General features: G+C 31.3%; 2 protein-coding genes across 2 annotated transcripts; both read left to right on the top strand.

Annotated features, from left to right (window-relative positions):
* Positions 1-4124: 4124 nt before the first annotated feature.
* On the top strand, positions 4125-10039 carry LOC114168588 (calcium and calcium/calmodulin-dependent serine/threonine-protein kinase). The gene is made up of 8 exons (XM_028053476.2): positions 4125-4669; positions 4810-5115; positions 5535-5589; positions 5894-6004; positions 6729-6961; positions 7184-7391; positions 8460-8519; positions 9630-10039. Exons 1-8 carry the CDS (start codon positions 4257-4259, stop codon positions 9807-9809), a joined length of 1566 nt encoding a protein of 521 aa, XP_027909277.2. The 5' UTR covers positions 4125-4256; the 3' UTR covers positions 9810-10039.
* A 4852-nt stretch (positions 10040-14891) lies between these two features.
* Positions 14892-22091, top strand: LOC114169710 (serrate RNA effector molecule-like). Its single transcript, XM_028054976.2, has 12 exons — positions 14892-15513; positions 16459-16583; positions 16753-16795; positions 18179-18253; positions 18361-18435; positions 18560-18607; positions 18791-18859; positions 18992-19795; positions 19880-19925; positions 20957-21201; positions 21290-21472; positions 21843-22091. Exons 1-12 carry the CDS (start codon positions 15113-15115, stop codon positions 21901-21903), a joined length of 2175 nt encoding a protein of 724 aa, XP_027910777.2. The 5' UTR covers positions 14892-15112; the 3' UTR covers positions 21904-22091.
* Positions 22092-24805: the final 2714 nt, after the last annotated feature.

A 24805-nucleotide genomic window follows, 5' to 3' on the forward strand; every position in this document is an offset into this window, starting at 1 on the left:
GATCGAGACGACTCGAGCTGGCGATCGAGACTGCCTGACCTAAGTCGACGATCTAGACGAACTAGACTAAGCCCACGATCTAGACCTGCAATCGAGACGAGTCAACTCGAACCGACGATGGGACAGGCTGACCTAGGCCTGCGAATGGCACTTTGGCATGGCTTATGGATGGTAAACAAAACAAAGCTCATAGAAATAAAACTCAATGTTTTGGTTTAAGTTGGAGAACCCAAATACTTTCACTTGCAAAACATTCAATTCTTTCTTCTCCGAATTTTAATCCAATCATTAACGCGTCAGGAACACTCTACCCTCATAATTTTAATTGGGTAATGGATACTTGTCGATAAGGGTATGATGATACATGTCTCTGATTTATAAGCATGTATTAAATTATTTGTTACTTATTACTTGCAGGTACACGTTTGAAGTACCTACTTACTACCGTAACGAATTTTATAATGTGTTTTCTCTTTATCATTAATAATTATTCAAGATTTACTTGGTTATTCATGATCAAACAAAAATCAAAGCTTGTGATAAGTTTAACCATTAGATGCTCCTAGTGCTTAACCAAACCAAGATGAACCATCATCTAAGGACAAACAATTTGTAATTATGCTCTAACGAATTTAACAACTTCTATAAAGATAAATCCATTGTGAAGCAGTTGATTATTTGTCATACTCCCCAACATAATGAAGTTGTTGCAAGGATGAACAAAAACCTTCTTGGAGAGAACAAAGAGCATGTTGTTTCATTTTGGCTTAAATAGATGATATTAGGTGAAGTTGTGAGCACGACATATTTTCAGGTGAATCGTTCTCTATCTACAATAATTAAGTTGAAGATTCCAATGGAGGTAAAACTAAAGGCTTAGTTGATTGGAGAAGAATCTATGAAGAGGTAGAAAAAGGACGAATGCTAGAAGAACGATCCAAGGAAAAGGTTTTGACGAGAATCCACACAAAGGATCTATGTTGATCCATTAACTCTTGCTCAACATCAAACAAAATACAATGCTACACCAACTCTGAAAATAAATGAAGTTTATGAACAATGTTGGTAGTAAAATTTTTTCATAATTTTAAACTTCTCTAGAAAAATTTAGAAATAATAATAATAATAATTTAGAAACTAAAATATAAAAATATTTGTTGAATATAAATATTAAATATCAAAAGTAATGATTTTTTTCAATGTCATCAACTTTAAATTTTTTTAAATATCAACGCTATAATTAATTTAAACTTTAATTTTTTTAGGATTTATTAATTAGGTTTTTTTTATCAAGTTAAAGTTATTTTACTACTTGAAAAAAAAAAAGTCCAATAATTTATTATCTTAAATATCATTTATTTACTGTCCCCATTTTGCAATTGATTTTTTCATATTCAAAATTAATAAAAAATATGATCTAATAACAAATAGAAATAGAATACAACGAAAAGTAATCGCAGAGTCTGTATTCATTTTTTTAAACGTCTAAAGTTTATTGTTTTTTAATGTTCGAAAAAGCAACTAATAAACAATTTCGATTTAAAATAAATAAACGATTTGGACTTCTTCTCAATACTAATTTAACCCCAATTTAATATAATAGAATATCTATTAAAATAATGTAATCTAATGATAAAATTCAAATTCAGGGGTTCGTTTACAGGCAGAGGTTAATAAATTTAAGAATAGGTTAGGATGAAGTTATTTGTTTTTAAAAAAGTAAAATCTCAGGATCAAAGATAAAAAGTAAAAGTTAAGGTATTTAATTAGTTTACAAAAGAGATAATGTAGGAAAGCATTAGTTTTTTATTTATCGGTTAAATATTTTAGAGGTCCCAAGTAACGAAATCTTAAATAAGTCTCTTTCTTTTTATTTGATTCAATTGGATTCTTATTTTAAAACTATATTGTGATTAAGTCTTTTTTATTAGTAGTACACTAACGGTGTTAATTATGTATCATGTGTCAGAACGTGATTTTTTTTTTAATTTTTTTATAATTATTTATAAAAGAAATTGTCATGTGTCAAAATCTGACGTTGTGTCACGTGATAGAGATGATGTGGCAGTGACAGTGCCACATGTCACTATTGGATGTGAGAAGTCTCCATGTAGTCCCTGTATTTATTATATTGTCTCAATTTAGTCTCATTTTTTTTTAAAACTTAATCAATCTCGATCCCTATTCAAATTGAGACAAAATTTTACCTATATATAAATGTCACAATGATAGTTCTAACAAGATTAAGTTTTTATTTTACATCGAACTTCTTTATTTAAATATTGTTTCAAATATTTATATATTAATAATTTATAGATAGATATTAGAGTTGGTTTAAAAATAACAAGTTTATAAATTGAATTGTAAAATTTTAAATAAATAGATTTATTTTAAATTTTTATAAAATTGTTTTAAAATTTTATATTTGAGTTTATAAAGTTTTTATTTTAAAAACAACTCTAACATTTATCTATAAATTGTAAATATATAAATATTTAAAACAAAATTTAAATAAAATTCAATGCAAAATATACATTTAAATAAACTTAATTTTGTTAAACATATCAATTATAATAAAAATACCAATGTAAAATTTATATAAAAATTAAATTTGGTATATGGATGAAATTGATTCAGTTTTAAAAAAATTGGGACTAAATTGAGACAAAATAACAAATATGTGGACTAGTGAGACTTTTCACATCCAATAGTACTGCCACATCACATTGTCTCTATCACGTGGCACAACGTCAGATTGACACGTGACAATTTTTTATTTTTAAAAATAATATAAAAAAACAAAAAACAAAAAACAAAAAAACAAAAAAATCATGTGTTGACATGTGACACATAGTTAACACCTTTAGTGTACTACTAATGAAAATGACATAATTGTAACGAATTTTTCAAAATAAAAGCTTAATTGAGTCAAATAAAAATAAAGAACCTAGATTTCCTTATAAGAAGGGGGACCTCTAGGATGATTTAACCTTATTTATTTATTTTAGGCTTTTTCTTTCCATATTTATGACTTGTATAAGTTCCATCTCACAAAAGTAGCCAAATTTTTAACTCAAAGCCATAAAAAAGCTCATTTAATAATTTACTTTATAAAAAAATATGTTTAATTAATTATATTTTTGCTTTTCTTAATAACTCTTTTGCTTTGTAAGCAATGATATAAAATTAATCACTTGATTATATTATATCTTTGAATGGGTGACCATTATAAGGTTGAATAATCCTTGAATCAGCTCAAATGTCTAGTTTATAATTTTATTGGAACCTAAAAAGATCACAATTACAAATTTTACATTTAGTATTTGATCACTTTTTTTTTCTTAGTTCATGGTTCCAAACCTTTTTATTTATTTTGTATTTGGTTCCTCCTATTACATTATTTATATTTTCGTATAATAAAAATTATGTTGGTTCATATGATAAAAAATATTAAAAAAGTATTTTTTTTTTAATTCACTTGAAAGTACAAACATAATGATAAATGAAAAACTACTAATATTTCACGGATTAAAAGTCAAGAAAAATATATAAGAGATTATAAACAAGTTTTTCAAGAATTAAAAATATATGTTAACTTTAAGATCATTAAGAAAGAAAAGAGATTATATTAAGATTTGAGTGTAACTTATGCATCGGATTTGACACTACTTTTAATATAAAATTTTGAAGCATGAAATTTTTAGGTTTCTTTTTTTCTTGTATGTTATTTTTCTTTTTCTTTTCTTATATGGTGTTTAATATGGTTAATTGTACTGAACTAGAAACTTATAATCATACTTGCATTATTTCTAACAAATAATTAATATCATGATATGGATTAGTTTAAAGAGAGTGTTGAGATAAAATCCAAGTGAGTCATCCTAGTTCTTTTGTTTTGTTTTACTCTTGATCTTGACACAGTTTTAATCTCAAAGTGGCTAAACGGTGAACATGGAAACATTAAACATAGAACATAGTGCTAGCAGTTGACTCTGTCTTTGTCCCTTCCCAAATACCTTCCACCAGCCACATTGTTTTTTCTCTTGTACCTATCCCAATTTGCATCATTTTTTATGCCATAAACTAATGCACAAACTCTTACAGGTTATGATGTCACTCTCAACCGTTTCAACACGCGTTTTGAAGGCTCCTCCTATCATTGAGTTAACAATGTTTTGTTGCAAACCAATTCCTTATTGTCCCTGCAAATTTTCTGAGTCTTCAAGTTTCAAACACTTTGTGTGCACCACAACAGCATGGGGCATGAAGCAAGAACACTCTCGGATGAGTATGAAGTCTCAGATGTTCTAGGCAGAGGTGGATTTTCTGTTGTCAGAAAAGGCACAAGAAAATCAAGCAGTGACACAAAAAGCCATGTGGCCATCAAAACCCTGAGAAGATCAGGCACTGCCTCAAACTCCAACCACCCTTCTGGGTTTGCAAAAGCAAAGGGTGCTATGATGGGGTTCCCCTCTTTGAGACAGGTCTCGGTCTCAGATGCCTTGCTCACCAATGAGATTCTTGTGATGAGGAGAATAGTGGAAAACGTTTCACCACACCCTAATGTGATTGACCTCTATGATGTGTATGAGGACTCAAATGGAGTGCACCTTGTGTTGGAGCTGTGTTCTGGTGGGGAACTGTTTGATAGGATTGTAGCACAAGATAGGTACTATCTCTGAAGGATTCAAGCCCTTTAAAATGTTCTGAAAATCTCACTTAGTTATTACATGTAACACTGAAGTGTAGTGTGTATGATATAGAAACATAGAAACATTGTTGAATGGAACATGTTTGAATCAATGACAGGTACTCAGAGACTGAAGCTGCAGGTGTGGTTCGCCAGATAGCTTCAGGATTGGAGGCTATTCATAGAGCTAACATTGTGCACAGAGACTTGAAGCCTGAGAACTGTCTTTTCTTGGATGTGAGGAGGGATTCTCCTCTTAAGATCATGGACTTTGGTTTGAGTTCTGTTGAAGAATTCACCGACCCAGTTGTTGGTTTGTTTGGATCCATCGATTATGTCTCACCAGAGGCTCTTTCTCAAGGAAAGATAACTACCAAGAGTGACATGTGGTCTCTTGGGGTGATTCTATACATCTTACTCTCTGGGTATGTTGACTTTGTTTTTTCCCTCACATGTTCATGTTGTGTCTGTCTCCATCTACCCATGTGCAATTGCAGCACATATTATGCCAAATAGGGAAAGTCTTCATTCAGTTGTAGATATTGAAATAAAATATGGTATATCACCTTATAATTGGATGAGATTTCAATAGAAATTAACATCACCACTCAACTTTGGCTTTTTGCACATTATTAGCATGTTTGGTCTCACCATGCCAGTGTAACTTTTCATTGTTCCTTGAGAAGTAAGAAGACAGTAGTTATAGTTCTTACATATTATTTAGCAAATTTGACATGATTTTCCTCAATTCAATGACTTTCCAAGACATGCATTATGTTCATCAATTGTTCTATGCATCACTATAATCTTTCCTTCTATGCTTCATCAATTACATATTTTGCAGGTATCCACCTTTCATTGCTCAGTCTAATCGCCAGAAACAACAAATGATAATGAATGTAAGTAACACCGGCAGAGAAAGAAATTAGCAATGAATCAAAATGTGACTTTTACTTAAATACATAATCCATTTTGGCTCCACTTCATGTGTTTGACATAGTACATACCATTTTCACATTAAAGTGGTAAATACATAAAAATACATCATTTGCAATTCACTGTGCCTGTGCATTTTGTCTGATCCAATGACCAGGGTAAAGGTATAGTGTCTTGTTAAATTACTGCAAGACTATCATTTCCTTTTGTTCGTCAAGTGACAGTTCTATAATGTTCTTGCTTACCAAATCAAATACTTTGAAACAGGGGAATTTCAGTTTCTATGAGAAGACATGGAAGGGCATTACTCAATCAGCAAAGCAATTAATTTCAGATCTTCTGACAGTAGATCCTAGCAGGAGACCTAGTGCTCAAGATGTATTGTACACTCTTACCAACTTCATTAATCACTTCAATTGAGCCATATTTTTCTTCCTTGTGTTGGTGCATGAAACGAAGAATATCTACTTTGAAAAAAGTCGTGTAGTATAAAAATTATCACAAAAAGCTCAATTTCTGTCAAGTCTTTAATTTTTCTCTTAAATAACCTTAAGTTATGCATCTTAAAGAATTCTTGAGAAAAAATATAAGAGTGTTAGGAACAATTATAGATCTTATATTGATTAGAGATAAGATGAACTCATAGTATTTTAATAGTGCAAATCTCACATTTACATAGTCAACTCAAGTTTATCATAACGAGATTTGTTGTTTGTTGGAACTGTTGAGCCGTTATGAATTCACAATACATAAATGAGTGCAAACTTCACATTAGTAGTTGATTTTATAAGATTGAGTTAGGATTAAAGTAACGCAAACACATCCTTTGGAACACATTTTTTATTATTGGCAGAAATTTATTGTAAATAACAAATTTTTGTTGGTTCTATTTGTTATCTGACAAGCTCACATCTTAGTTTTTGTAGTTTCTAATAAAATTTCAATCAATAAATTGTACGTTAGAGAAAGTGTGCTACAGAATGTTCTACTAACACTCCTAAACACTGATGACTACTTATCAGTGTTAATATTTGTTGAATTTGAATTCAAATTGTTAGAGAGAACAATAACCCCCTCACACTCACATTATGTGTTGGAACAGCTTCTGAGTCATCCATGGGTGGTAGGTGACAAGGCCAAGGATGATGCAATGGACCCTGAGATTGTCTCAAGATTGCAGAGCTTCAACGCAAGACGCAAACTGCGTGCAGCTGCAATTGCTAGTGTTTGGAGCTCCACAATCTTCCTCAGAACCAAAAAGCTGAAATCTTTGGTGGGAACACATGATCTCACAGAAGAGGAAATTGAAAATCTCCGGATTAATTTTAAGAAAATGTAAGTACTCAAAGTTAAAGATCAAATTTAAGAACTCACAGCAATGTATATTATGTATTAGATTCCATTTCCTAGAAGTAATTTCAGTTTCACTTAGAAAGCCAACACAATAAACTTTCATCAATAGTTTTGAGTAGAGTTAAAGTGTAAAGTGCATTTTGCAGTAGTTGTTTTTGACAGTTATGGAGTGAAAAAGAAAATGTTGTTGGGTGTTGTTAACAGATGTGTGAGTGGAGACAGTGCCACTCTAAGTGAGTTTGAAGAGGTGCTGAAAGCCATGAATAGGCCATCACTGGTCCCTCTAGCACCACGAATATTTGACTTGTTTGACAACAACCGTGATGGAACAGTTGACATGAGAGAGATTCTTTGTGGCTTTTCCAGCTTCAAAAACTCCAAAGGAGATGATGCTCTTCGTTTGTGCTTCCAGGTTTGCCTTTTCACTCTCAACACGAACACAAACAAATATCTATTCTATTCTATATAAATGTCGTATGTACAATATTTTTTTTCTAATTTTATCTTTTAAGTAATTAATTTTTAAAATTAAAATAATTATGTTACAGTTTTATTATTTAAGTACATTTTTTTAAAATTTAACGGGTTTTCTTTTTTTTTATTTTTTAATCTTAATTATTTTTTTTTTTAAATTACAATAACTTTTTATAATAAAAAGGTTACCTATAAAATAAATAAATAAAATTACACTTTACTTATAATTATTTATACCATTATATATAATGGATTCTCTTTTTTCATGTATGTATTTTTTTTTTTCAATTTTATACTTTAATAGATTACAGTTTTTTCTCAAACTAAAAGAATTATCTTAACAATTTTACTTTTTAAATGATATTTTTATAAATTTATTTTTTTTATTTTATGTTTTTTTTTAATTTAACTATATTTTAAACTAAAACAACTATCTACAATAATAACATTATCTATCCACGATAAAATTATAAAAATTATTTTTATTTACTTTTATGACTATAATTTTATAATCTTTTATTATCATATCAAAAAAACAAAGTAAATACACATATTATGTATTTTTACTAATATATTTAAAAATATAAATTATTACTTAGCGACTATGTACCTAATCAATCTCACAAAATCAATCATAGCTTTGATATATCTTAAGAAGCAAGTTTATACATAACTTAATATCACATGATCATAACTACAGATAAATATACGAGTTTAATATGTTGTTTTGAATATTTATGAAAAACAATTCAAATAAATTCGAATCTCTTTGAAACTGTTGTTGTTGTTCACTTTTCTATCAATCTAATAATATCAAGAATTTATCTAGGAGAGTAAAAAGAGTGTAATTGTTATTAAGATTTAATAGAATTTATGAATCAGTGTAACAAAATTTTCACTCATGCTATAAAAAATAACGGATCCTTAATATGACTTTTATTTTACTTATAATAAGAAAATAAAATAACTTACTACTAATTTGCCTCACTAATTTCTTTAACAACAGATGTATGACACAGATCGATCAGGGTGCATCACCAAGGAAGAAGTAGCATCCATGCTCAGAGTAATGTTCTTTCTTTTTTAGGATAAAATTAATTTTAGTTCTCTTAATTGTTGAATAAGATAAATTGAAGTCTCTATGATTTAAAAACAATGATATTAATTTGAAATTTCAAATAACTATTTTAGTTCTTCAACTTCATTTCAAGGTCGATACAAAATCTAAAACTTCTTTTATTAGATATATCAGATAAGTTTTTTTTTTTTTTTTTTGTGCTTAACATGAGTATCACTTTAATAACAGAAACAAATTCTGAACTTCTTTTTCTAGTGAAATCAATTTTTTAATAAAAACTAAATTAAGTTTGTATTAACTAAAAACACAGATAAATTTTATTGAGAATTCAAATATAAATTTAATAAGTTATATATATATATTGAGAATATATATATATATATATATATATATATATATATATATATATATATATATATATATTCTTTGTTTTAGTGAAAATTGAAATTAATTTTTTTTCTAAATTTTGAATCAATTTAATTTCTATTTTTGGAATGTGTGGATTTAGTCTTTCAAACTAAATTTTGCTAAATTTATTTGACTTTTTTTAACACATTTTATAATTATATTTGAGTTGTTTACACTATTTGACGTATTGTCACTTTAATATTAACTCAAATGCTACCCTGAGAGACATTTGAAAGGTCAAATAAACTTAATACATTTTCGTTAAAAACTAAATTCATACATTTCTATAGTTAAAAGACTAATTCCAATTTCTTTTAGTAAAAATTAACATACCCAAAGCATATTTAATTTATATATTTATATATATATATATATATATATGTATATATATATATATATATATGATATAAAATTAAAAGTTTATACATTTATCATATCCCTTCAAGGATTTGAGTCAAAAGTGATGCAATTTTTTATAAGACAATGATACTTTAACCCACTTTTTTTGACCCACTTTTAATTCACTACTTCAACCATTATTAAATCATCACATTACATCACTACAAAAAATTAAAATAGATGATCTAACGGTAATTACAATACTAGATTAAAAATAAGTTAAAAAGGTGAGTTAAAATATCATTTTCCTATTTTATATAAATTTGAGTGATATATTTGAATGACGAACAGGCTTTACCAGAAGAGTGTCTGCCAGCTGATATCACTGAACCTGGGAAATTGGATGAGATATTTGACAGAATGGATGCAAACAGTGATGGAAAAGTTACCTTTGATGAATTCAAAGCTGCCATGCAGATAGATAGCTCTCTTCAAGACCTTCTTCTCTCTTCTCTAAGACCACAATCTTAGTTCTTCAATTTTCCATTAATATATATATATATATATATATATATATATATATATATATATATATATATATATGCTACTGTTATCAACCATGCACTGCTATTTTTCTCTTTTTTTCTTTTCCTTGATACAGTAGCAAAAAACACTATTCCAGGACTATACAGTGATGTTGTATCATCTAATTTTTGCTTAGACAGTTAATTAACTATGAACAATTCTGCTTTCTTATGTTATATATCAGTCTCAAAGTTATGATCCCAAATCCAATTAGTTAATCAAGAAAACTATCATAAAATAATTATTCGGAGCAGGTAGTGAATTAGATTGAAATTTTTAGGAATTTTAACCTGTTTTATTTAATTGTCAAATTAATGAGTCAAAAGCATATGAAGAGGCTGATCTGTTCGAATTTTTAAAAATATAAATAAAAATAAAAAATAATTTAAAAGATTATTTTTTTATATTATATTATTTTAAGAATACAAATATAGTATTATTATTATTATTTAAATTATTAACATTATAAATTACATTGTAATTATTCAATATAATAGAATAATTTAACTTGTAAATATAATAATTATTTTAATTTATCTAATTAAAAAATATTATGATATTTCAAATTATAATAGTTAGAAAAATATATAAATATAATTAAATATTTTAAGTAAAAAAAATGATTTGTTATTTACCATTTAAAAGATTTTACTTCATTTAAAAAAGATTAAGAAGTAAGATTTACTCAATAATATTTCGGTTAAGAAAATATTAAAAAGATTTTTTAGAGATAATGAAATAGTTTAATGATTTGTATAGTTAAAGTAATATTCTAAAGATAATATGTATAATATATAGGGCTCGGCAAAATAAACATAACTGCACTAAACTATGGATTATCTATACTATATTGTATTAAAAAAACTAAACTAATTCTAACAAAAACTGCATTGTATTGTTTGAAAGTTCAGTTAAAAAAAATTAAACCATTGTATTTGCAGTACAGTTAACTGTTTGAACCTCTTGTACTGTATTAAATTTAAGTTTGGAGTTGTCCATTTTTTGTATACTGTGTAAGTTATTATAGTAGTATAAAATGTTATATTATAAGCGTCCCATCTATATGAACAAAAGTAGGTAGAGTAATATTAATTTACGACAACTTACGCTACATATTTTTTCTATTCAAATCATTCAAGGTTTCAGTTTTTTAACTCAAATATAAAATTTACGGCAAATTTTGTTTAATACCTATTAAGGAATACAAAAATTTACCAGTATTTAATTTTTGAATTTCTTTTTATGCAAGAATATTTATAATAACAATAAATATTTTTAATTTATGTTTAATAGTTTTATTTGTGATAAATTTGCTTATTACTTGGTAAATAATATCTTTCAGAAATGTTAAAATTCAATTTTAAAATAAATGTAAAAGATAAAGTGGATAATATAAACTTTTAAGAAAATAAAATGCAGAAATAAATAAATAAAAGAGAGGTTTGAAATAATCAAGAAATAAAAGAGAGGTTTAAAATAGATAAAGTGAATATTATAGTGTAGTTCAATGTAGTGCAGTTGAGTTTATTAGATAGAAAAACAGTTCAGTTCAGTTCGTCTGAACTGTTTTTCAGTTCAGTGCAGTTCATACAAATTATTTTTGTAGTTCAGTGCAGTTTTTGGTAGTGCAGTGCAGTTTGGTACATTTTGCCCAACTCTAATAATATATTATGCTAATATAAATATGGTTTAATTACTCGGATGGCCCACTTTGGTACAGGTGTGTCAATTTGGTATCCGTTTTTAAAAAAGTGTCAATTACATCCCAACTTTTGAAAAAATGCTTCAATTAGGTCCCTTTCAGACGGAGTTGACTAACCAACATGCCACGTGTCAGTCTGTGGTTTTTTTAATTTTTATTTTATTTTTTAAATTTTTTTTTGAAAAAAATAATAAAAATGTCATGTGTCAGGTCCCTGTGTGTGACACATGGCATTGTCAGTACCACGTGACATTACTATCAGATGTCATTATGTTGATTTTGATTTAGTTCCCCATATGTCTTTTTGTTTCGATTTAGTACCTACTTATGTGTATATCATTCAATCTTGACCTAATTTTTTTTAATAATTAAAATTCATTTTTTATAAAATTAAAAGTAATTAAGTATAAATTTTTTACAAAAATTAAGTATTTGATATTTATATTAAAATTTAGAGGTAAAAGTCATTTTACTAAGTCGTTTTTAATAAAAAAAAATAGTATAACATTCATCAAATAGAAATTTTGGTTTAAAATTAGTAAAAGACAATACTGTTCTATTTTGGAAAAAGAATAATAATTAACAAAACATGAGTACTTGATAAAAAAGTAATTAATAAAGTAATATGTTAAAAAGTCATTTTTAATAAAAAAAATATTAGTAAAACATTTTATACAAATAATAAATTTAGTCTAAAAAATATTAGTAAAACAATATAAATATTAGTACTTAATTTTGCAAAAATATTTATACTTAATTAGTTTTAATCTTAAAAAAATGGATTACAAAAATATTTTTCTTTTCAAAAAAATTGGGACAGAATTGAATCATATACACATAAGTGGCTACCAAATTGAAACAAAAAGACATATATAGGAACTAAATTGAAATCAACACAATGACATCTGACAGTGACACTGACACGTGGCACTGACAATGCCACGTGTCACACACAAGGATCTGACACATGGCATTTTTAATTTATTTTCAAAAAGTTAAAAAAAATTAAAAAAATATATATAAAAAAAACACCAGACTGACATGTGGCACGTTGACTAACGGCATTAGTCAACTCCGTCTGAAAGGAATTGAAGCACTTTTTCAAGAGTTGGGATGCAATTGACACATTTTTAAAAGCGGGTACCAGATTGACACACCTGTACCAAAGTGAGTATCATCCGAGTAATTAAACCTATAAATATATATTATAAAGTTTTTTATTACTTATTTAGGTGAGAATTGTTATTAAAATCTTAATCAAGTTATCATATTACTTCGTGTCTTAAATCTTGTAGAAGATAAAAATGGTTTCCTAGGTTGATCGTTATTCATAAGTAAAGTAAATTGGGTGAGAGTTGTAGCATTCAAATAATTTAGTATTCAACTCTAGAAGTTTCAAGTGATTTTGAGGGTGAAATGTGATGATTTCTTTGAAGGGGGGACGGGAGTTAGTTTAAGATTAAAAAGGGATAGATTAAACTTTCTAGTATTTAGGTGAGAGGAGCTAATTGCTTTAGATTTCTTAACTATTTTAATTGTTTCAACATGTTTAAACTTGTTTTTGTATCTTATTTGTAAATTTGTGAATATATAACGAATTTTGGTTGTGTATTGATGTTGTGTGAGGAATCCTATATGGGTAGGAGATGATGGCAGACATGTTTGTGTATGTGGTGACTCAACAAAATGTAGATAAGAGTAACTTTACTTAGTTGTACTGAAAATGAACTTTGCCTTGGTTGCTCTCGAAAAGAGTGGTGGGAAGTGGAATAGTTGCTGGTAAGTTGTGTGCAAGAGCTACGACGTAGTTTCTTGACGTTTAGATCACTAGTGATTATACTATTGACATGACAATATGTTTTTTTTAATTAATTTTTGTTTTCTCACACTTTTTACTAATTTAAACAATTATATTTTTCATGTTTTCTTTTTAATTTTTCACTCTTCCCTCGATCCAAATAAAACATTAATTTTCTAATATATGAATTGGAAAATACGATTAAGTTTGATATTCTATATCTTCCTTTTTCTTGGTTATCTTTTTTGAATGTTAAAAACCACAAAAGATATGTAGATAAAAAATATGAAGAAAACATATAATATGATTAAATGTAAAATTTATATTTGTTCTTAAAGGATTTGATCGAGATACTTATGAGATGGTGCATGAGGATCTCAAGAGTCGAGTTATTACTTCTTTATGAGAAAGCTTCTAGTTTTGAAGAAGAAAAAAAGAAGATTCATTCACAAAAGACTCCCAAGTCAATATGAATTTAAATTATTTGTATAATACATGAGTAATAATGAATGAAATTTTTATAAGAATTCTATGTTAAGATTCACTTTAGTTTCCTCTCACTCTATGGTGGGATAACCGTCTTTCTTGCGTGGTTGAAAAATAATGAATTTCTAAAATGAAATGCTCAAATTTAGTATATATTAATATTAATTAATGTAATTAATATTTAAGAAAAAAGTAAATAACACTTAACTAGCGAACACACAGATACTATCACGCTTGTGTGTTCGCATTTTTTTAATTTTTATATAAATTTAAGTTAAGATGAATAAGAAATATATAACTAATTGTTAAAATAATTTTTAAATGTAAAATTTGGAAAATAAAATAAGTACACAAAAGAAGTTTTGAACATAACGGTTAAAGACAAAAGATGTTTTAAAATAACGGTTAAGAGTAAACTTTTTATAAAATAATTAATTTTAAAAATAATAATTAAGGGTAAAACAAGAATATCAAAATATGGATACAAAAGAGCGTATCTCCTCATATATTGTTAGAGATAAAAGAAAATCACGATAGAACAATTTATTCTTTCCTTATATTTTTTAGGGTTAAATATGAGTTTGGTCCTTTAACATCTAGTGAAAATTGAAATTAGTTCCTTTTGAAATCCTTAAACTAGTCTCTCATAAGTAGAGATGAGTGGATTTAATCACTTAAACCAAAATTTTTTAAATTTATTTGTTTTAGATGCGTTTCTAAGCTAATATTATAACGAACATGTGTAAGATGGTGGAAACAAACAAACATAATATAATGAGATTTGTTTGAACGTCAAATAAACTTAATAAACTATTGTTAAAATAATTAAATCCACATATTTACAAAATTGAGAGACTAAATAAATTGATTCAAAGTTTTTAAGAAAAATTAATTCTAATCTTCATTACAAGTGTATCGACAACAAACATATTTAACCATTTTACGCTAAGACTAAAATGTGAGAAATTATTTATTATTTATATGTTTTTTGAATTTTTAATAATTTAATAGATTCGTGGCAAGCTTCACTCAGTCTACCGTGAAAACTGCGAAACGTCGTGAGAAGGAATAAAAAGACTGAAGAAGCTGTGTCTGCGAAAACGCTGTGAAAAAAAAAACGCAAAAGTTATCATCGTCATCGTCTTCTTCCCATACAAACCCCATTTTCACTCCAATTCCTCACACAAATCGAATCTCTTCACACTTTCTTTCTCTCTCACTTCCTTTCTCCCTTCTCCTAAATTTAGGGTTTGCCAAATTCCAATGGCGGAGGTCATGAATGTGCCTCCAGAATCCCTCGACAAATCCCCTTCCTCCGACGCTCCCCCTCCTCCGCCGCCGCCTGCACCTTCGACTGAGCCCTCCCCTGTCGCGGACGACCTCCCTCCCCCGCCCCCGCCGCCGCATTACCAGCCCCGGCGAAGAGACCGCAGAGACGACAGGGATTTCGATCGCCCTCCCAACCGACGTGGCGATTACTATGACCGCAACGCGTCGCCGCCGCGAGACAGAGACCGGGACAGGGACAGGGATTTCAAGCGCCGACGTAGCCCGAGCCCTCCCCACCGCGACCAGCGGTATTCTCCGGCATCGCGGCGTTCGCCTCCGCCGTACAAGCGGTCGCGTCGGGGGAGTCCTCGCGGCGGCTATGGACCTGATGATAGGTAAATTTTGTCCTGTTTGCGTGATTGTGAGAATTGAATTTCATTTGATTGACTTGCTTTAGCTACTTGTTGTGCCTTTAGAATTCCACATCTCCAGGAAACTCTAGGAAATGAAGTCAATCGTTCCTTTGTTAACTGCTATTTGGTGCAAAAATAACTTTTTGTGAAAAGTGTTACGAACCAATTTTTAACTAAGGACGGTGATAGCTGTATGATTGTCGTGAATATGGTTTTGAAGTGTGGTTGCAAAGCTTCCAATAACCTTGATGTTTGGCTGAAATTGAGGTCGTCAAATGTTTCTTGAAACCTTGAATGTGAGAAAAGGGTATTTAAGAGAGAAATGTTTCTGAGAGAGCGAAATTTATATTTTCATGTATTTTACAAAACTGTTTTGCGCCGTTTTAATATGTTTCCTTCATGATGTTGCAATTTTTTTTCTTCTAATAGGCTGTGGACTGTATTTTTAAGGTAAAAAGATCTTCATAAGCTGATATTTTTTTTAATGTTGTCTTAGTATCATTGGAATTTTTTATATGAATGATATAATGGAAATTATTGTTATTGAGATAGAAGTATTGTTGTATCTTCTAATAATGCTAGCGAAGTTGACGGTATACTATCTGTGTCATAATTTCTTGTATGTCTCAACTGTTGAATAATATAATTTACACTATTCTTACGTGACTAGTTGAGAATGAATGGTTACGCATGAAGGGATTTAGTGTTGCATATGGTTTCTTGGCATACTTTCTTTCTCTGAGAAGTGTAAGACGTGGTAGGATATTGTTCTGTACTTCTCATGTTATGATGAAAATCTTTGTGATAACATGCTCGAAATGTTTTTGTGTTTCTTTGCTAACTTACTTTACTTCTGCTTCATCCAATATGTTGCCCTGCATCTTTTTTGTGTCCTTTTTCTTTAACCACATCTTCTGATTGTGGCAGACATGGGTATAATTATTATGGTGCTTATGAACGGGGATTGGGTGGAAGAGGTGGTTATGCAGATGAGAAGTCCTATGGTAGGTTTGGACCACGTTCTGGTGGGGGGTATCAGAATGGGATTTCTGGTATGTCAGTGACTTCTCTTAAGTACAAGCATTTTTTTTATATCCCGTAAATCCCTTTTTATCTATTATTAGATTTCATGATTTCTTTATTGCATGTTATTTCCTATGGTGTTTGATGAATTGGCTTTTATGTTTTTGATCTTGTGTATATTTCTTTTGATTTTTGCAGATGTAGAATCCAATCGTGGTTATGGAGACATGCCAAGCCAAAGGTCAGCTTTGTAATTTTTTCTGTTACCCAAATCTAGTTAATAGATATTGTTTGCCATTGGTGTGCTATTAAGGGGTTAACGAATGCTGGGGAACATGTTATCTTAATATTTGAAAGGGTGGCTGCATTTGAAACTATTTGACAAGGCCAAGATGAGATATCCCTGTTGAGATTATGGACCCTCTGCAATAGATTTGGTGTTACATATGTAAATGATGAAAAATAGAATAAAAACAAGGTGGCATTTTTCTAGTGGCAAAAACATACTGGAAATGATAATATGAAATAAACCAAACATCCCCTTTTATTTTGTGTCATTTTTAGTTACAACAGTTTCACTGTGGAATTCTTCATCTCTTTTTGGTTTAGCCTTGTCGTAGTAGGTATCTTAAGATTTTCTACTGCATCTCTCCATGGTTATATTAGCCTATGGCCTGAAACAGTGCATACTTCTGCATTGAAATTTGATAAAGCCACTTATAAGTTATAACCATCTTTTCTTGACAGTTTGCGCATCTCAATCAGTTGATATTCAATTTAAGTACTACTTTTCTGAACCTGCCCTGTAAATTAGTTGATATCCAATTTAAGCACTGATTTTCTTGACCGGCCCTGTAAATTAACAAAACTAAATTATTAACAGTTTGCACAGAAGTTTTCATAGCTCCTTTTACTTATAATTTGACGTTACCTACCAAGTCAAACTGAAGATCTGTACTATATGCAGCTATTGACATTGCATGCTCTTAGTCACATTGAAAAGTAGTATTTTATTTCCTTGGATAAAAGACTTTCTCATTATACCCTCTTTGAGCATGCTGCATCCAGTTTACCAGAGCCTTGTTATTGTTGTTAGAGGGTACTGAGAATCAGCTCTCTCCTTGATGATTAATATCTTTGTAGATATAGTTGGCTTTTGGTATAGCAACCGTAATTTTAAATTGCCTTCACAAATTGCGCTACTTATAGCTTCAGGTGACGGATCTTAGTTAGCATTCTTGTTCTCATCAGATAATGGTGCGTGAACTGTTGCTTCAGCTGTACAAATTGAGAATTATTGTCCATATTCCTTAATTTGCTGCCTTCTCGGTCCTTATTTAGAGTACTCAGCACATTAGCCTTACATTATTTTTATGATCTGTTTTTTTTAACTGTTTTTTCTTTCCACTTATTGGAGAGTTGTTTCCTGTGCTCATTACTGAACATCCACTTGTGTAGCATTTCTATACCCGAGTCTCTTCAACTTTGAGCTTTCTTAAATAGATAATATAACACACGATTATGCCATTAGTTGTTTAATGTCTGTATTGTCTTTATTTCACTCTGACAATAGAGTTTTTGGACAAAAATATGTTAACATTTAGATATTTGTGAGTCATGTCAGGGAGGGGCTGATGTCCTATAAGCAGTTCATTCAGGAGCTTGAGGATGATATACTACCTGCTGAAGCAGAGCGTAGGTAAGTTCTGAAGAATAATATCTTTTTGTATCATGTTTAAGTGTTCAAGTAATCAGCTTTTTTGGTGATGCTTGTTGACTAATGGCTTTTTGACTTTGATTTTCTAGGTATCAAGAATACAAGTCAGAGTATATTTCAACCCAAAAACGAGCTTATTTTAATGCTCATAAGGACGAGGAGTGGTATATTTGTTCTTCCTCCTTAAAATTTTACTTCAATCTTTGAAATGTTTACTGTGGAAAGCACAAGTGACCATATTTTCTGTTCAAGTGATATAATGTTCTTACCATTGATTTTTTACTTCAGGTTGAAGGATAAATATCATCCAACTAATTTGCTTACTGTCATTGAAAGGTGAGTTTCTTTATCAAACTTCTGTCTAATTAGGCATTGTATATATTGTAATATTAATATTTGGTGGGCCATTTGTTTTGTTTTTTTCATCTTGGGATGGTTGCTAGATTAGGCCGGTGGATTAATTATTTTTATCAAGACGTTTAAATTGGAATGAAAATTGTCTGGTTCATGATCTTATAGGAGGAATGAAAATGCTCGACAGCTAGCAAAGGAATTTTTGCTTGATTTACAGAGTGGAGCATTAGAACTGTATGTCCTTGTCCTCTCTCTTTTTCTTGGTCTCATATATGTCTGTCTTTCTCTCTTCCTTCCCACTTCATGCTTTCACTATTCGTATCAGTATCAATCAGTGATAGTTAATTTGTATCTTGTTCAATGCAGAAATCCTGGTTTGGAGGCCTCTGTATCCAACAAATCAGGGCAAGCTAGTGAGCCAAATTCAGAGGAGGAAGCAGACACTGGAGGCAAACGAAGAAGGCATGGAAGGGGACCTAATAAAGAAAATGATTTCTCAGCTGCTCCAAAGGCTCACCCAATCAGTTCTGAACCAAGAAGGATACAGGCAGATGTTCAACAGGCTCAGGTCGTTGTCCGTAAGCTTGATGCTGAAAAAGGGATTGAAGATAATATTTTGTGCAGCAGCAGCGATCACAATAAAAATGATGACAAGGCACACAGTGGATCTGTGGGCCCCATAGTAATTATTCGAGGCCTAACATCTGTTAAGGGTTTAGAAGGTGTCGAGCTTCTGGATACACTTATAACTTACCTTTGGCGGATCCATGGTGTAGATTATTATGGCATGATTGAGACTAATGAGGCCAAGGGCTTTAGGCATGTGAGACCAGAAGGGACGGGGCATGAAGAAACAGGTAAATCAGGGTCTGATTGGGAGAAGAAGCTTGATTTATTTTGGCAAGGAAGGCTGAATGGTTTGGATCCCTTGGAAATAATGACTGCTAAGGAGAAGATAGATGCTGCAGCAATGGAAGTATTGGATCCATATGTTAGAAAAATTAGGGATGAAAAGTATGGATGGAAGTATGGATGTGGAGCTAAGGGCTGCACAAAGCTTTTTCATGCTGCGGAATTTGTGCACAAACATCTGAAGCTCAAACACCCAGAGCTTGTTCTGGAGCAGACTACCAAAGTACGAGAGGATCTCTACTTTCAAAATTACATGAAGTAAGTAATAAAAATGGCTTCTTTTGTCCAGGATTACTTTTCGAGTTTTAGTGAAATATCACTTATAGTGGCCTTTTGTTGCAGTGATCCAGATGCCCCTGGCGGGACACCCATAATGCAGCAATCTCAGGTATACTGCTGATTTTGTTTATAACATAATCATATATCTAGAAAAAGGACTTGAAGAAAATTTGCATGATTTTAAAATATTTATGGTTGGGTTGTGAGCATCATAGACAATCACGTCTGATTGTGGGTTGCCAACGCGGAGCAACCCCTGCAGCCCTATGGCAATCGTTGCATAGCACCTGGCTCTCAGTATTGTGGTGCCATTCATGGAATATTGCAGTGGCTTGCAGGCTTCGCCGTCCCTCCATTTTTGCCTTTGCTGATAAGGCTCTGCTAGACTGCTTCCTTGGCCATCTCCAGACTGGCTCTTTCTTTCCATTTCTGATCGCTCACTTCCATCTGTCATCATCTTCCATAGAGACTTTTCACTTCATAGATAGGGGTAGCGCTGATGACGGGCCTCAATTTGAGTCCAATAGTCTCTTTTTAAGTGTAAAACATAACATGTAATATATATAATTGTATCCAAATATCTAAACTATTTAAAAGATAATATATAATAATATAATAAACTAAATAATATTAATAACATGATTTATCAATAACTTAATGTTAAAAAAAATATATAATAAGTTAAAAATAATTTTAAAATATATAATAATGATTAATAGATAATAGTATTAAAAAATATAGAAACCATTTAGAGCGTAATATCTAATATAATAATCTAAATTGTCATAGTATGTTATATAGTTGTAATAATATTGAAATATATATTAAAGAGAAGGCAGAACAGCGGTCATCTTACTAATGGTATCCTGCTTGTCTTTTCCCCACTTCTATCTACTATTGACTACTGTAGTTGAGGGAACCTTTTGGCATTTAGGTTCTTGTAGTCATTTATGCCTGATTGGCAAGCATTGTGGATAAATTCTGCACAGCATGTCAAATAGTTAAGTTTTCAAAATTTCCTATAATATATTATGCATGCTTGAGTGTAAATAATACAGTGATTCAAACTTTAGGATTTATGAGTTAGGGGGTTGAGTTTCAGATTCTCATGTTTCTTTAATTTTTCTTTTCAAATTTTAGAAGGACAGGCCCTTAAAGCGAAGATTAGCTATTGAGGGTCGATTGAGAGATGATCGTGGTAATAGACGAGACCATGATCGGAATGACAGAATGAATGGAGATAGGCCTGATAATTCCCCATCCAGTGAAAGACAGTCACTTGAGATGGGAAACCGTGATGAAGCAATGTATGCAGGGCCAGCCGTACCTCCATTTGCCTCAGATATACCTCCACCACCAGTGTTGATGCCTGTTCCTGGTGCTGGGTAGGTTTCTGTTTCTCATTTTCTTTCCACTTTACCATCTATAAGCCTTGGTTAGTGATGGATTGATTAAATAATTTATAACCCACAGGCCTTTGGGACCGTTCGTTCCTGCTCCCCCAGAAGTTGCAATGCAGATGTTAAGAGATCAAGGAGGACCAACATCATATGATGCCTCTGGAAGAAAGATGCGGGGTGGCCCTCATTTGGGTGGTGCAGCACCAATTATTGCTGTTCCTCCAAACTTTCGACCAGATCCTCGGCGGATGCGAAGGTTAATGTTCTGCCTAAACCCTTGTTTAGATATTGTAGTATGGTATTTCATTTATTTGATCTTTCATCTGGGACTTCTCTCAAATAGCATTAGTTTTTATATATACATAGTATCACTTACGTGCTCATCTGATTAGTTCATGATTTGATATTTTACTTTTGTTTGTGAAAAATATATTCGTTTTCTAGAGAAAATTTATTTTTCTTCTTTAATTATATTTACTAAGATTTTTAAAATGTATCCGGTAAACTAGCGACATTTTGAAACATATCCAGTAAACAGGAAACATATTTTTTATTTATTTATGATCAATTCTTTTTTGTTTGTCAGTTATTAACCTTTTATGATTACTTGTTTTTTTCTGGAACAGTTATCAAGATCTGGATGCCCCCGAGGACGAGGTCACTGTTATCGACTATCGGAGTTTGTAGGCGATTTTTGGTGGACACTGATACACATTTTACTGAGGCTCTGTCTTTGATGATTCGTTGGAGAAATTTGTGTTACGAGGGATAGACTTTGACTTGTACTACATTTTACATTTTAGATTTTGATATGTATATTTCTTAAACTAAATTTCCTTCTAATATAATTTTTTGGGTTGACAATTTTCTTTTAATGCAGAATTGATTTTGTTTAAAATCTATTTTCAAGTGAAAATAATCTATAACGAACCAAAAAAAAAATACGATTTATCATTCTTACTTATTTTTGGATGAGGTAAAATTAGGAATGAGAATGAGTCAAGTTGGTCAAAAATTTCAATGTTCAATCCGCTAATTTGACAAGCAGTTAGGGATTGGATTTTTAGTGATCCAATCTATATTCATTTTAGATTCAAATAATTGGATTAGATTTGTGATTCAAATATATTTTTTTTAGCAAAAGTAGTTTGGATTTTTTAAAATTCAGATCCAATATTTGGACCAAGATTTAAATCTAATTCAAATATTTGGATTAAGGTTAAAATTCAGAATCTATTTTTTATAAAAGAAATTTAAATTGAATTTTTTAAAATTTGTGTCATTAAGGCCAACATGACTCAATTCGTACATGTCGTTTGGGCACGACCTGTCTGAGTCGTCAGGCCAACCCATCCTAGTCCATCTATGTCTTCGGGTTTGCTAACCCATCCTAGTCCATCTATGTCTTCGGGTTTGTTGTGCCTGTTAGGGTAATCGGGCCTGTCAGGCCTGTTAGGGTAATCGGGCCTGTCAGGCCTGTTTGGGTCATCGGATATGCCTAGCTCATTCCGTTCTTCGGGCTCGCTTGGCCCATTCGGTTCTTTGTGCCCGCCTGGCTAGTTCGGGTGTTTGGGCTTGCTTGACCCGTTTAGGTCTTCGGGCCCGCCTGACCTATTTTGGTCATCGAGTCCGCTTAACTCGTTCGGGTCTTCAGGTTTGTCTGACCCATTCGGGTCTTCGGGCCTGCTTGACCCATTTGATTATTCGAGCCTGCCTGACCTATTTGGGTCTTCAGGCCCGCCTGGCCCGTTTGAGTCTTTGAGCCTGCTTAGCCTATTTGGATCTTCGAACCTACCTGACACGTTCGGGTCTTCAGGTCCGTCTGGCCCGTTTGGGTCTTCGGGCCCACCTGTTCGTCGGGTCATCGGGTCCGTCTGGCCCGTTTCGGTCATCGGGCTCACCCGAATTTTTTGGATCGTTGGGCCCGATCAACTTGTCCGGTTTGTCGGGCCCACCTAGCCCATTCATATCTTTAGGCCCGCCCAACCTCTTATGGTTGTCGGGCCTGCCCAATCCGTATAGGTCGTCGAGCAAGGCCTGTCCGAGTCTGAATTTAGCCTAGTCCATCTCAACTTTTAGCCTAACCCAACTAAAAATTTAAATTGAAAATTTGGATTGGAGTTTTTGGATTATCCATATTTGAAAATCTTGATTTATAAAATGGATATCCAATTCATAAAATATATAAAATATAGATTAGATTGAAATCCATATCCATTAAATGGATTGAATTTTTGATAAAATGGATTTTAAATGGATTGGTTTAGAGCAAAAGTAGATTGAATTAAAAAATTAGATTTTTTGCCCACCCCTACAAGCAGCAAATCAAATCTTGCAACTCTTACTCTAAAAGAAATGACATGTTGAGTTGTCATGCTTTAGGTTAATGTTGTGTTGTTTGCAACCCCTACTTTAAAAGAAAGGACATGTTGAGTTGTCTTGCTTTAGGTTAATGTTGTGTTCTCTTATCCCATTTTGCACAAACATGAGTCATGAATGAGAGAACAAAGGCAAAACATGAGTCATGTACTAAAAAACAAAGGCAAAACGAGAAATCACCATCATCACGCACAATCATGACCATGCACCACTAGCACTCCTCCACCCATAAGCGCACACTCTTCCTCTTACGAGCACACATTCTTCCTCACCTCGTCATTAGCGCTAGAGTCAGACGTGATCGCCAGTGTTGATGCATCTTTTCAAGGTGCATCATTGGCCAAGAGATCCATTAGTGTTATCATCGATCTTCTCTACTACATTGTTCAACCTTCTTCCTCTTTTAATGTTTTTTCTTTTTGTGGGTCTTTGAGGTGAAGGAGAAAACATGATCAGGTGATGGTTGTTGGGAGCGGTCAGGCCAACCTGCCAACCTAGCAGTCCGCCCAGTGTGGGTTGGTTTCAAATTTTTAACCCCTTTTCAAAAGTTGGGTTGACCCAACTCAGCTTGATTTTAACGGGTTAGAAATGGGTCGTTTAACAAATCAGATTTATCCATTTTGAGACCTCTGGGTAAAATTAGTTTGCTTGACAAGATTCACATATATGTTTTTATTAAATTAAGATGAGTCGATCATCCACTTGAAACTCATATCACTATTATTGAGATTTCAATTTACGCATTGAAAATAGTTTACAGTAAAAAACACACGTATGTATGTGTTATGATACTCTAAATTAACCAGTTTTATATGAACTAACCATATATTTAAAATAACTCATCTTTCCTATCTAAAAATGTCTATGTCAATCTTTGTAGTGATATAAAAGCAAAGTCGTTGCATTTCAATTCTAATTGTGAATTGAAAATTAAAAAACAAAAATAATTATAAAAAAATGAAGAATTCAAAGAATAATGAAAATTAAGGTAAGAGAAGAACAAAATCATAATAAATTCTTGTTAAACTTTTTGACTGTTATTACGTTCTTTGTTTTTTTTTTCTCATAATGTTTTCTTTAAATCCCATTATCATTCTTTTATACTTCTTGGTAAGTTGTAATATGATTAGAATGATAAGTAACATCCTTCATAATATATGAGCACTACGCAGGCCCAAACATCCATTTTGCTATCCGTTATCTTCTCTGC

The sequence above is a fragment of the Vigna unguiculata genome, chromosome 11 (assembly GCF_037176805.1).
Source record: "Vigna unguiculata cultivar grain cowpea cultivar isolate G323 ecotype 2 chromosome 11, ASM3717680v1, whole genome shotgun sequence".
In the NCBI taxonomy this organism is placed as follows: Eukaryota; Viridiplantae; Streptophyta; class Magnoliopsida; order Fabales; family Fabaceae; genus Vigna; species Vigna unguiculata.